At 47.7% G+C, this 14545-nt stretch overlaps 1 protein-coding gene across 1 annotated transcript in view; it reads right to left on the reverse strand.

Moving 5' to 3' along the window:
• The window catches only part of LOC122447277 (protocadherin-8-like), a 41938-nt gene extending 27624 nt beyond the window's left edge, over positions 1 to 14314 (reverse strand). Inside the window, 4 exon segments of the mRNA XM_043477791.1 lie at positions 8201 to 8334; positions 9109 to 9193; positions 9298 to 11362; positions 14267 to 14314. Coding sequence (XP_043333726.1) covers positions 8201 to 8334; positions 9109 to 9193; positions 9298 to 11362; positions 14267 to 14314 — 2332 coding nt within the window.
• Between the last annotated feature and the right edge of the window lie 231 nt (positions 14315 to 14545).

Below are 14545 nucleotides of genomic sequence, written 5' to 3' on the forward strand. Positions count from 1 at the left end.
GTTGAAGGTCCAATACTTTGGCCACCTGATGCGAAGAGCTGACTCCCTAGAAAAGACCCTAATGCTGGGAAAGACTGAGGGCAGGGGGAGAAGGGGACGGCAGAGGATGAGATGGTTCGATGGCGTCACTGACTCGATGGACATGGGTTTGCGCAAACTCCAGGAGATAGGGAAGGACAGGGAAGCCTGGCGTGCTGCGTCCATGGGGATGCAAAGAGTCAGACACGACTGAGTCACTGAATAAGAGCATCAGCTGCCTCTGAAGACATCACAGGACCTGGAAACCAATTTCTACAGCAGTGATTTTCCAGGGGAGGCCAGCAGTCAAAGGAGTTTAAAGGAATTACTGGCTTCTTGCCTGAGTGTAGCTAAAGAACGAATTACTGATCATGAAAATAGCTGAATCATTTCTCAGGAAAGTTTAGGAGTAAGAGCAGGCTGATTTTACCATGACCATTGCTGCAAAACCTCTAAGGTTATAGGACTGAATACAAAGACTATAAATTTAAGATGCTGGCTAGAACAGCAGAGGAACCTTTAGAAATTCCCCAGACCTACAGAAAACCTTGTAGCCTTGGGAACTCTTCTTTTTTTTTTTTTTTTTTTTAAAGATCAAGGGATTTCCCTGGTGGTCCATTTAAGACTTCCCCTTCCAGTGTGGAGGGGAAGTTCAATCCCTGGTTGGGAAGCTAAGATCCCATAAGCCTTGTGGCCAAAAAAAAAAAAAAAATCCTAAACATAAAACAGAAACAACATTATAACAAATTCAATAAAGACTTTAAAAATGGTCCACGTAAAAAAAAATCTTTAACAAAAAATATAAATAAATAAAGATCCACCCACCAAGGCTTCTGGGATCTTAGTTTCCCAACCAAGGATCAAACCCCACCCTGGCACTGGAAGACCTGGAGTCCTGACCACTGGACCTCCAGGGAATTCCCAGGAGTTCTTGCTACTAGACATTTTTCAAATATCTTATAATAAATAATAGAGTGTGTTGGTCCACTTTGAGATACTTCTATGAGTCAATAAAAGACTGACTGTCATGAACCGGGCAAGCGAGGAAAACTGCTGAGAACCCAGTCTCCCGGTAAATGTGACGAGCAGGGACACTGAGTCGCTGACCGCCCTCAACACAGCCAGCCCAGCTCTCCTTCTAGTCTCACCAGAACCGTGAGGCTGGGATAATTGCTGTCTAGCTTCTCCGCCCAGTACAATAGCCATTGGCCACACATGGCTAATGTGACCAAGGAACTCAATTCTTCATCGTATTGAATTTTAACTCGTTTAAATTTCAGCGGCCACTTGTGGCAAGTGATTATTGAACTGGGCGGACGGCCCATGCTGGTCAGATCTTGATGAGTCCAGACTGTCTGGGGAGACACTAGTGGCCTGCCCTTGCAAAGACTCTGCTATCCGCATGGTCTGAGACAATCCCGGCGCAAACAAGTTACAGCCCATCCTTCCATCCCATCACCCAGCCTTGCTGCCCCTGGGTCTCGTCAGCTGTTCATGGAGCCTGTCAGTCACTGCACTGGGGGTCTGAACTCTCTTTTTTCCCTCTGGTCTTCTGTCTCACGGTCTGCCTAGCTTCTCATTCACAGCGAGACGAGGAATCCTGCTGGGAGCTCTAGCCCAGATGACTGAGGCCTTAAGACGTGCTCCTGCCACCCCTGTTCCCTGCAGCCCTGCGTCTGATGGAGCTGCTGCTGTGAATGAGCCGAATGCCCAGAGGACAGCATCGCCAGCCACCCATGTTGGTTTCCGCCCATGGCCAAAATCGGCCACCGCTCCACCCACTAAGCACCAGGCAACTCTCTCAGATGTCAGGCTGGAGAAATAACCTGGGTTCCCCATCACTGTGGCCACCTCATGCGAAGAGCTGACTCACTGGAAAAGACCCTGATGCTGGGAAAGATCGAGGGCAGGAGGAGAAGCGGGCAGCAGAGGATGAGATGGTTGGATGGCATCACCCACTCAAAGGATGTGAGTTTCAGCAAACTCCGGGAGATGGTAAAGGACAGGGAAGCCTGGCATGCTGCAGTCCATGGGGTCGCAAAAAGTCGGACATGATTTAGTGACTGAACAACAACCCCAGTGGTGTTATACCCAGCTTCTCTTTCCTTCCTACTGGGCCTCTGTTTACAGTTGGGGTCCAGATTCTTCATTCAGCCTAAAGTTATTCGAAGCTAAATTATGTTCCCAGTAGAACTGTAAACACTCAAATGTACATGAACAGCTAGTTAAATATTTTGTTTACATTCATAAATTTCCCTATAAAGTAAAATATAGATTCACTTATTATATTTGTGGCCATAAAAAGACTGCATCTAGAACTCTTCGGTAAAACAGCCTGGATTATATAAAATCCTCATGTACTCTGACATTGACTGTTCATATAATTTAGGGAAACATCTATCAAAACCAGGAGGCTCATGCGGGCAACTTCGCTTATAAACACTTGACAGAAACATAAATGTGTATATTCCCCAAATGCAACTGTCTATATGAGTTGCAGCATTTCAGAAAGAAGTGGCTGTTTCCGAGGTGTGTGAAGGTGATTCATCCTCTACAGGATGATTTAATCCATCATTCTGCCCGAGAAGGTGGGGAGGTGGCACGCTGGCCTGCGGTTCTGAACTCTGTCATACACACTTGGCGGCCCTTCACTTGCGGAGGCACGGGCTTGAAAATAACATCCTTTGAGTTCTGAGCGTTCTGGTTGGAAACTCATATTTCTCAGCAGGGAAACGTGAGGGCAAAGGGTACTTGAAGCAAGTGCAGCCTGTAACTGTTTTCATGATGTGATGAAAGGGTCTTGATCCCTTGAGATACCTAGATTAATCTTTCAGGATGCTCATATGTTTTTGGTACTGAACAATCTGGAAAAACTTGGAAATATAAAATGAAATAGCTTTAAATGTTTTAAATAATCTGCTACTGGCACTAGTAGTAAAGAATTCCATGCCAAATAGAAGACACAGGCTCGATCCTTGGATTGGGAAGATCCCCTAGAGGAGGAAATGGCAACCCACTCCAGTTTTCGTGCCTGGGAAATCCTACTGACAGAGGGGCCTGGCAGGCCACAGTCCAGGGGTCACAAAAGAGTCTGACACGACTGAAGTGACTTAGCACATGCACACACATAGCAATATACTTAAAAACACAAACGGCATTCAGACATCCAGAGACTGGTTCTCTGGTTGCTTCTTTCTTTTTCCTCCTCTGGATTTTCTACCAATGACTTGTGCCTCCACCTGCTGGTGTACTGAGGAAATGAAATGGAAATAAAATCCAAGCAAGTAAATTATTAATAAATATTCTGTGGGAATCTCTGATACAGGTTTGGAGGGAGGAATGGTTCAAATTAGTCTAAAACGAAACTTCTGAAGATGATCAGGTTAACCCATTCATCCTCTATGTTAACGATTAAAAGTGAGGTGCAAAAACAAACAAAAAAATACCTTCACCAAACTTCTGATCTCCAACTGTCAACGTCTAATTTAATTATCCTACCATCACCCGCAAGTCATTCGATCAACACTCCCACTAAAAGTTTTACAAGAAAATGCAGCAGAGAGATGGAGTATGAACCAAATCGTAAATCAGAACATCTCATTTAAAGTCAAAGAGAGAAACATCCTCAGGAATGTAAATCAGTCCTAAATCTTCAGCAGACCCATAAAAGAAGTGTTTAAAGCCCTTTCTGAAAATACTGCAGAACAATAAAAGCAGAGCCAGACTTCCAGAGTTGGAAGCCCAGCTCTACCCCTTATAGCTAGGTGGCCATGATCAAACTACTCCAATAAGACTTATCCTCAGTTTCCCCATGTGTGAAATGGGGTTAAATGACAGCATCTACTCCTTAGCATTATTATGAGGATTAAGTGGCTTAATGCTTGCAAGGCACCAAGAACAGTTTCTGGCACATAGTAAGTCTCATTTAAATGCTCACAAAACAACTAAAATGCAGCTGGTCCCTACTGGTAAGAGGAAATGTGATTGCTATTACCGAGAAATGGTATCTTCTCAGATACCTGATCACATTATTGTTTGCTAAAGCTACATGCTTGAGAGATCACGGATTCAGACAGCCTGCCTACTACCACATAGAGGAAACTGAGGTAAGGCAAGAATAAGCTGGTAATTTCCTAAACAGTGAATAAACAGTAGGAATTCTAGGAATTTGTTTTTTTTTTTTTTTTTGGAAAAGGCTAATTTCCCATTAAATGATCCAGAAAGGTAAATTTACTGTAAAATCTTCAAGTTTTAAGATGACACAAAAATGTTCCATGAAATAAAGCAGTACAATGGAACTTGTAAAAACACCAACATTATTTTACCCTCTTATAAAATGTGATAGTATCATAATACATGTAAATCTGTGGCTGATTCATATCAATGTATGACAAAAAAAAATTAATTAATTAATTAATTTAAAAAAAAAAAGAAATAGTCATACAGTTGCAATGTGTGTTCTGGTTAAGTCACATCTTCATTCAACCATTCATTCAGTAAAAAAAAAAAAAAATGCCAGTGACTCAACATGGAACAGGGAATAAATAATAAACAAACAATGTAAAACATTATCATTCATTCAGTGATTAATGCTATGAAGGAAAATGAATCAGGGAAGAAAGCGACAGTGACGGTGGTTAGAGGCAACCTGCCATTAGGAAGACTCGTTTGAGAAGATGGATATTTGAGCAAAGAACTAAATGAAGGAAGAAAGCAAACAATATGGATATCTAGAGAAAGAGCTTACCAGGCAGAGGGAGCAGCAAAACTCTGAAACAGAGACATAGGTGGTCAGTTCCAAAAAACAAGCAAGTCGATAAAAAGACTTAAACTATCAAGGGGAAGAGTGATGAGAAATCAGATGGGAGAAGCAACTGGGAGCCAGGTAATACAGAACTTTCGGGGCCAAGCGTGGCTTGTTTACAAATATGGCCCCAAAATTCTTTCGTAACTTTTCAATGTAGAGGTGGGGCCTCTGTCTCCTTCCTTTAAATCTGAATGGGCTTAAGATTGCTTAGACTGGTAGAATGTGATGGAAATGACTATGTTTTCTGAGACTGGTTCAGAAAAAGAAGACATGTCTTTGTCTTGTTTGGTGGAACATTCATGTTTGCAACCATAACCTTGCATGTGACTTTCCAAGGCTACCATGCTGTGAGAGAAATCAAGCCACATGTAAAGGGCACGTGGAAACCCTCTTCCCACCTCCAAGTCTGCAGTCCTAAACTTGTAGTCATTCTAGTTCACACGCCAGACACATGACTAAATACGCCTTCAGATGATTCCAGCTCCCAGCCATCACACCTTCTCAGCTAAGCCCTCAGACACTGGAGCAGACACAAATTATGTCTTGTCCAAAACAGCCCAGAGAATCCATAAGCCTAATAAAATGACTGTTGTAAACTGCCACATTTGGGACTAGTTTGTGACCCAGCAGTCATAATGAGAAACCATGATAGGAATTTTAGACAAGTGAGAAATCTTTGGAGAGTCAATTAACATGATCTGATTCATGAAGTAAGAGAATCACTCTAGTTTCTGTAGGGAAAGCAGTCTGTAAGAGGGCAAGCGTGGAGGCAGAGAGGCCAGTCTGGAGACTACTGCAGTCATCCAAGCAAGAAATGTTAGTGCCCTAGGTGGGGCAGCAACAGGGAAGACAGTAAAAAGGCCTTTGATTGACAATATAGTTTCAAAGTGATTCCAATAGGATTTGCTGCTAGACTGGAACTTGTGTGTGGGAAGATACAAATCAAGAATGACACCAAGGATTTTGACCAGAGCAAGCAACTAAGTGAATAGAGGTGTCATTTCCTGAGATACAAACATTAGAGGAAGAATGATTTTGAAATCAAGGGTTCAGTTTTAAACATGTGGCAAATAGAAACGAATGAGGAGGAAGCAAGTAGGTATATGAATTTGGAGGTCAGGAGTATAGCTGGTTCTGTGTTCAACTCTAAGTGCCTCATTTTAGGAAAGATACATACAAACTAGACAATATTCAGAAGGGGACCAGGATGCAGATGTTTTTAAATGCCATATCATGTTTAAAAAAAAAATTGAAGGAAGTTAACCGTAGGGTAGGTAAAAATATCCATGATGGTGAAGAAGCACTTGAATAAATAGGACACAACATCAGGACTCATCTTCAAGAGTGCAGTATGTGCTTCAGGGGACTAAACATCTAGTGCCCACTTTTGTGGAGACTAATATGAAACACGTCAAAATTGACTACACCTCTCCCTACCGAAGCTACCATTCCAGAACCAGACAGCATTACAGAGATTTTGACTTAAACACTACAGGAGATGGACTGAATAGCATCTGGTTGTGTTGGTGAAGAATTCTCTAACCAGAGCAAAGCTAGACAAAACCAATCTCCCCAAAAAATGAATAAATAAAATTAAAAAGGATACACACACACACACACACACACACACACACACACACACACACTCCATTTCCATATGTTCCTAGTAAAGGACAAACTGGCCTATACAAAACTTATCTATTCATATCCTGTTCTTATCAGGAATACCCACATGGAGGAAGTTACCCTTAGTGCTGTGGCACTAAGTTATTTTAGCATTAATAATCACAATATTCTGCTTTTCCAGCATTTTAATCCTTTGCATTGATAGAGAAAGTTTAGTAGGGTGAATAAGAGCAGGAAGCCTAGAGCCAGAATTCCTGGCCTAAGATCTTAACTCCAACACTTAGGTGAGCTACTTAAACTTTCTATGCCTCCATTTCCTACCTCATTGGATTTATTATGGGGAATAAATAAGTCAATCTGTATGCAGGTCAGGAAGCAACAGTTAGAACTGGACATGGAACAACAGACTGGTTCCAAATAGGGAAAGGAGTACATCAAGGCTGTATATTGTCACCCTGCTTATTTAACTTATAAGCAGAGTACATCATGAGAAATGCTGGGCTGGATGAAGCAAAAGCTGGAATCAAGACTGCCAGAAGAAATATCAATTACTTCAGATATGCAAATGACACCACCCTTATGGCAGAAAGTGAAGAACTAAAGAGCCTCTTGATGAAAGTGAAAGAGGAGAGTGAAAAAGTTGGCTTAAAGCTCAACATCCAGAAAACTAAGATCATGGCATTCGGCCCCATCACTTCATGGCAAATAGATGGGGAAACAGTGGAAACAGTGGCTGACTTTATTTTTGGGGCTCCAAAATCACTGCAGATGGTGAATGCAGCCATGAAATTAAAAGACGCTTATTCCTTGGAAGAAAAGCTGTGACCAACCTAGACAGCATATTAAAAAGCAGAGACATTACTTTGCCAACAAAGGTCTGTCTAGTCAAGGCTATGATTTTTCCAGTGGTCATGTATGGATGTGAGAGCTGGACCATAAAGAAAGCTGAGCACTGAAGAATTGATGCCTTTGAACTGTGGTGTTGGAGAAGACTCTTGAGAGTCCCTTGGACTGCAAGGAGATCCAACCAGTCCATCCTAAAGGAGATCAGTCCTAGGTGTTCATTGGAAGGACTGATGCTGAAGCTGAAACTCCAATACTTTGGCCACCTGATGCGAAGAACTGACTCATTGGAAAAGGCCCTGATGCTGTGAAAGATTGAGGGCAGGAGGAGAAGGGGACAACAGAGGATGAGATGGCTGGATGGCATCACTGACTCAATGGAGATGAGTTTGAGTAAACTCCAGGAGTTGGTGATGGACAGGGAGGCCTGGCGTGCTGCAGTCCATGGGGTCACAAAGAGTCGGACATGACTGAGCAACTGAACTGAACTGAAATAAGCCAATAATTGCAAAGCATTTATTACATAGAAACAGCTATATAGTCAGTGATTTAAAATACTAGCTCTATTCAGCGTCCAGCCATCCAGCACATACTCAGTCGTGTCTGACTCTTTGGGACCCCATGGACTGTAGCCCACCAGGCTCCTCTGTCCATGAAATTTTCCAGGAAAGAATACTGGAGTGGGTTGCCATTTCCTCCTCCTGGGGATCTTTCCAACCTAGGGGCCGGACCTGAGGTCTCCTGCATTGCAGGCGGATTTTTTAACCCTTGAGCCATCAGCATCATCCCATCTATGAATGTACAGTAGAGACCCCTTTGTTTGGTTCTTTTATTATATAATTCATTGAAGCATACAGCATTATGACTTTGAAAAGAAGAGCTTCAAAGTCACAGGTATGAACTTACCCTCTTGCTTTGCAATCATTCCAAAAGGCACTTTCTTGAAGCGCTCTCTACTGATATCAGAACTGCTGCCATTTGTTTCACTGTCTCCTTTTCCACTATCTCTGACACTAAATTCATCTGGATTTGAATGTGTACTTGAAGTGAAAAGGAAAGAACGACTCTGTTATCCATAAAAATGTACAAAATGTCAAACCCATGGCTTAGAGACAATGATAAATATTCTGCAATTACCTTAAACTTGCAGCAGATTTATCCTCTCCCCATCAGGATGGGGGGTGAAAGGGACCTGAGACAGAACCCTGATTAAAAAGAAGGGTGAGAGCAGCAGCTGATAATATGTCACCCTTAGATATCAGGGCTGACGGCAGGCGCAGCATCCGTCATCTAAAGTGCTGCAGGAAAGGGAACCTGTTAGTGGCTCAGCCCTGCGTGAGTCTTTGTGACCCCATGGACTATTGCCCCCCAGGCTCCTCAGTCCAGAGAATTCTCCACTGGAGTGGGTAGTCATTCTCTTCTCCAGGGGATCTTCCTAACCCAGGGATGGAACCCAGGTCTCCTGCATTGCAGGCAGATTCTTTACCAGCTGAGCCACCAGGGAAGCCCTGAATTGCTAACAGGAAGACACCACTTAAACCCTGAAGGAAAGGACTCAAGCTGGACTCACAAGAAAATTACCAGGGGCCAAACCAGTAGGAACAGGCATGGGCTTCCAGGAACACGCGACCATCAGGGCTTCTCCTGCCCTCGTCTGTGATGAACTTTTCCTCTCAGAGAAAATACTTAACAAACCCCGAAAAGTCAGCCATTTGCAGTCCCGAACCTGATCTGCACTGAACCTTCACAAAGCTTCCAGGGTGAAAATCCACTAAAGGTTAGCAATGGGTTTAAGAGACCTGGGGGTGAGCTACCCGGGCCCCTCCTGAGCTGAGGAGCTTAAGGACACCCCGCTGTCCCCGGCCTGGGAAATCTCTGCAGACTCGCCCTCCCGGGCCTCTGAGGAAACGGAAAGCGGCGGTGTCTCCACGAAGCAGCTCAGGCCGAAGCCCCAGAGTCACAGCCCCTGACCCTCTGCGACTTGGAGCGGCCTGGCCATTCACTGCTTGCGTTGCACCAGTTCCGGTCGCGCTCCCAAAGCTTCCTCCTCCGCGGCCCGGGCGGGACCAAGTCACGGTGACCACGGCCACCAGGAGAAGGCCGCAGGGGCTGGCCGAAAGCCGCTCTGCGCGCCCCTTCCGGGTTCGGCGGCGGCGCCGGCGCCGGCCGTGGCACCAGCACCATTTGTCCGCCAGGTGGTGCAGGAAGCGCGGGTACCGGGAGCACCGCGCGCGAGCGCCGCGGGGCCAGCCGGCCTTCGTCCAGCGCCGCGACGACCGCCGTCAGCGGACCGGCGGGCTGCGGGGACCGCAGGTGCTGCAGCGATAGCTCCCCGGGGCCGCCGTCGCTGCGGAGCCGGAGGTAAGTCAGCTGCGCGTCAAGGCCTTTGTCCGCGTCCCTAGCCTGCTGTCGAGTCGGCAGGGAGCCGAGGGACGCGTTCCAGGGCAGAGGCAGCAGGGCTGAGCCATCGACGAGTCGCGGGGTCACCAGTCCGGGCGCGCGCTCGTCCCGGCCCTGCATCTGCAGCCCTGCCGTGGCCCGGCCTCGCAGCGGCGGCGAGCCGCCGTCCAGTGCCTCCAGCCCTAGCTACAGGCTGGCCAGTTCCTCGAGGTTGAAACTCCGTCGTGCGCGCAGCCGCCCCGTGACGCGGTCCCCCTAGACGTAGGTGGACACGGCGCCCCCAGCCCGGCCCACCTCGGCCTCCAGCAGCCTGTAGGTGACCTGGCCGTTGCGGCCCAGGTCCGGGTCCCTGGCGGCCACCGTGGCCAAGTAGGCCCCGGGCGGGTTGTTCTCGCGCACTGACACCTCATAGACCGGCCGCGTGAAGAGCGGCGCGTTGTCGTTCTCGTCGCCCACACGCACCGTGTAGGGCCGCACGGTGCGCAGCGGGGGCGCGCCGCGGTCCTCGGCCACCAGCGTCAGGTTGTACTCGGAGATGCGCTCGCGGTCCAGGGACGCCGCGGTCACCACCAGGTAGCTGCCCGCGTAGGCCGGCTGCAGCCGGAAGTGCTCGTGCCCGTAGAGGGCGCAGCGCACTTGCCCGTTGGCGCCCGAGTCCCTGTCCGAGGTGCTGACCAGCGCCACCAGGCTCTCGCGCGCCGCCCCCTCCGGCACCAGCGAGACGGCGCTCGCCTCCGGCGTCCCAGGCCCGGTCGAAGAGGTCGCCTCCGCCCCGCCAAGAGCGGCGGCGGCGGCGAAGGGCGAGGCAGCAGGCGCGCCCGGGGCGGCCAGCGGGGTGATGGAGATGTCTGGAGCGTTGTCACTGACGTCGCGGAGGCGCACGATGACCTTGCAGGTGGCGGCGCGGGGCCCGGGGCCGCGGTCCTGCGCCCGCACGTCCAGTTCGTAAGTGTCCTGGCGCTCGTAGTCCACGGGCCCTGCCAGGGTGAGGCGGCCGGAGCGCGGGTCCAGGCGGAAGAGGCGGCGCGCCTCGGGCGGGGTGCGGGCCCCGAAGGCGAACACCACGTCGCCGTTGGGGCCCTCGTCGGGGTCCGCCGCGTCCAGGTCTAGCAGGAGCGAGCCCACGGGCGCGTCCTCCGCCAGCTCCACTTCGGCCACGGCGCCCTGAGGGAAGGCCGGGCTGTGGTCGTTGGCGTCCAGCACGCGCACGCTGAGGGCGGCTGTGGCGGAGCGCGGCGGGCGGCCGCCGTCCTGGGCCACCAGCCCCAGGCTGTAGGTGGCCTGGCTCTCGCGGTCCAGCTCCTGCAGCAGCACCAAGTCGGCGCACTGGGCACCGTCCGCGCGCGTCTGCAGCTCCACTTGGAAGGGGCTGTGGGGCTCGGCCAGGCACACGCTTTGCAGCCCGTTGGCGCCCACGTCCTCGTCCACGGGCACCTCCAGGGGGATGCGCGTGCCCACCGCAGGGCCCTCGGACATCTCCACTGGAATCTGGGCCCGGGGGAAGCGCCGCGCATGGTCATTGATGTCCCTCACCTCCACCTCCACGTGCACCAGCCAGAACTGCTCCTGGGAGAAGCTGACCACGTCGAAGGCCAGCACGCACTGAGGGGCCTGGCCACACAGCTGCTCTCTGTCCAGGCCCGTGTCCCCGACGGTCAGCCTGTCGCCCTAGCACAGCGAGCTTAATCAGGCGGAACCGGCCGGGTACCTAGCGCTGGGAATTAAACAGGACGTGGTCACACAGAACACTGATGAAGGTGCTGGGGGCTTCTTCCTCACAGGTGTAGAAATTGACAGTTTCAGTTCAATACCCTGACACCACCAGCAGCCACGGAAGCAGCAGGGACTCCAGTCCACCCCTGAGTAAAGTGTCAGCGGGGAATCTGAACCTGCAGTGAGACATTCTGGGCCTCACCCGCCCTCCTGAGCGCACAGTCAGGAGACACTTGCCCTCTCAAATACTTCTGATCACTAAACCCTCTCTGCTGTGTAATCGCCTTTCTCTCCCTGGGCCCAAGCATGCTTCTTCTGAACCCTACCAGGGAGGCTGCCGAGAGAAAAATATGCAAATAAGCCTCCGCCGGAGCTAATCCACAGTCTCCTGGCCTCTGGGTCTTGTTCCCTTGAAAGAGCTCGCAGGAGGGCCTGGAGAGCTGAACAGTGGCCAGGGCAGTGCAGTAGGTCGTTGAGATTCCTCCAGAAGTTTACACTATAAAAATGCACCCCGCTTGCTCTGCCAGTGTGCCGGAGTCTCACTTTGACAGCCGGAGCAGGGGAGCCGCAGCCTCTTTATTCCTTCCTGAGCAGGCATAGTTGCCGGATAGAGGCACAGTTTCTCTTCTGCTTCACCACTTTGAAACAAACGCATATATGTATCCTTGGCCACCCACAGTTATCCGTCTATACTGGGTTATCATTTCCTGTATTGAGAGATTGTAGGGGAACAGCTTCTTCAGAACCGGGCAGTGTCTAATCAGAAAAGCACGGTTTTCCAGAGCAATCATTTCTGAATAGCTTTTCCCTAGCCAAGAAACCATTAATGGCGAAATTTCCACCCCTTCCTCTCCTTTTATGTCAGTAATTGCTTATACATGAAGACTCAGTGTCAGTCAGGGAGGTTTGTCAACGACAAACCACTGTAAGGGATGGTTAAGGGTAAGAAAAAGATTTAAGGAAATATATTGCAGTCAGTCTTGTTAGAAAATTGCTATAGACCAATTATTTTTAAAAAGCCCTTGGCTGAAGAAAACCACGGGTGGCCTGATAGGCTGAAGGCTAAAGAAACATTAAACCATCTGTCTAAAGCACAACAGGCCTGTGTGAGGTTCCCTTTATGTGTGAAGTGTTCTAAATGCTAAACAGCCCCACATGGTAATGATGACATTGTTCCTCGTGCCATGGAGCTGTCATCAAGGCAGAGTGTTCTTTAACCAGTCATATCCAATAAAATCAGTGAGCAGGCTGAGTTATTAATATGCCCAGGCTATTCTTGGCTCCTACATGTTCTGTAATGTTACTGATTCCTGCAGAGGCATGTCAGTAAATGACTTTTTTTTTTTTTTTTATCACTCTTAAGAAGGAGTTGCACTTATCTCAGCACCAGGATCCCTGAACCCAGTTCTGAAACTGAGCCACCTTTGATGAGATAATTAATTTCCAGGGGTTTTAATTTAGTGGAGCATTTGGCAATGAGTCTAATTACAAGTACCAGCAACCAATGGAGAAGTACAGCGGGGAGCATGGGTTGATTTTTGTCGGGTACTCTGAGATTCTGAAAAGGGAAAGAGCTTCATTTTGTTTAGTTTTTTATAATTTTATTTTTTTATTGCAGTATAGTTGGTTTACAGTGTTGTCCCAATCTCTACTGTTATAAAGGGACTGTTATACACATATAGGTATTTTGAAAATATATTTTTTTCCATTATGGTTTATCATGAGATACTGAATCTAGAAGGACTGGGAGTTTGGGATTAGCAGAAGTAAACTATTGTGCATATAATGGATAGACAACAAGATCGTACTGTACTTTGTTTTTTTTTTAAGCTTTATCTTTTTTTTCATTTATTTTAATTAGTTGGAGGATAATTACTTTACAATATTGTAGAGATTTTTGCCATACATTGACATGAATCAGCCATGGATTTACATGTGTTCCCTATCCCGATCCCCCCTCCCACCTCCCTCCCCATCCCATCCCTCAAGGTGGTACTGTACTTTGGATTTTTTAAAGTTTGCTTTTTAAAATTCAGATGAGGCATTCATCTGAAGAAGGATACAACCACCTTTCAGTTTAGTGAGACTAGATTTCTTGTAAACCAGTATCTTCAATGGGATTAGGACAGTGTGCTCCTTATCTTAGAACTGGGTATTTCAGTGAAGCATCTGGTTATTCTGCCTCTGGGTCTTGAGGAAAACAAGAGGACCTGATCTCTTTACCCAGCTTCTTAATTCCTAGTGCAACCTTACTGGAAGACTGAAAACCGATTCAACCCATGCCTTTTAAAAGGCACATGCTTCCATGCACTTTCGCCAGGAGAGGGACCCATTTAACCACAGTACAAGTCTTTCACACAGTCCCTTGCCAGGCCTGGCTCTTGACAGTCTTCAGCATATTGTTGCCATTCACGATCAGAAAAACTGCTCAGCATCCTGAAAATGAAGAATAGTCCATGACTCTATCTACCGAACGTCAAAAGACCCAGATAAAATATTTTAGAAGGCAGGCAATCATACACATTACCTCCACAATACTAAACATCTGGCCACTTAATGTTTGAAAACATCTAGCTATGATGCTTAAATGCTTGATTGCATTTTCCCCACTTTTCCTCCAGCTGTTTGGCAGCAAGGAGAAAATCTATAAGAAAAGTGTTATATTGTCAGTGATTCATTATTAGTGTTAGCTTCACTTCCTAGTAAACAACCACCTTATTAAAACACTGCTTCATGAATGAAGGACAGCTGGAGTTTTGAGAAAGAGACATTTTCTGAGGCAAAAATCAGTTCTGTGCCCATAGAGTGACATGCTGAATAACAGAAACTGTATGATCTGTGCCCCTAGGGATGTGTCACCCGGAAGCCGTTTACAGCCTTGAGCTCCATGGCACTCTCACATTCCATTCTGTTGACTCTGTTAGATGAAAATCTGTCTCAATATTAAAACGCATCATGGCAGAAATTTGCTTTATGTTGCTTGTTTTCCCATTTGCCAGAATATTGCCAGACTCTACGTCCATAAAATGTAGTTTTGATCTCTACTGGGGGCAAACGTGGATCAAAGTAAGCAGTGGGACCAAGGGGACCACCGCCACCCCAGGAAGACCAAAATGTGAATACAGCGGTAACTTGGTC

The sequence above is a fragment of the Cervus canadensis genome, chromosome 9, assembly GCF_019320065.1.
Source record: "Cervus canadensis isolate Bull #8, Minnesota chromosome 9, ASM1932006v1, whole genome shotgun sequence".
NCBI classification, from domain to species: Eukaryota; Metazoa; Chordata; class Mammalia; order Artiodactyla; family Cervidae; genus Cervus; species Cervus canadensis.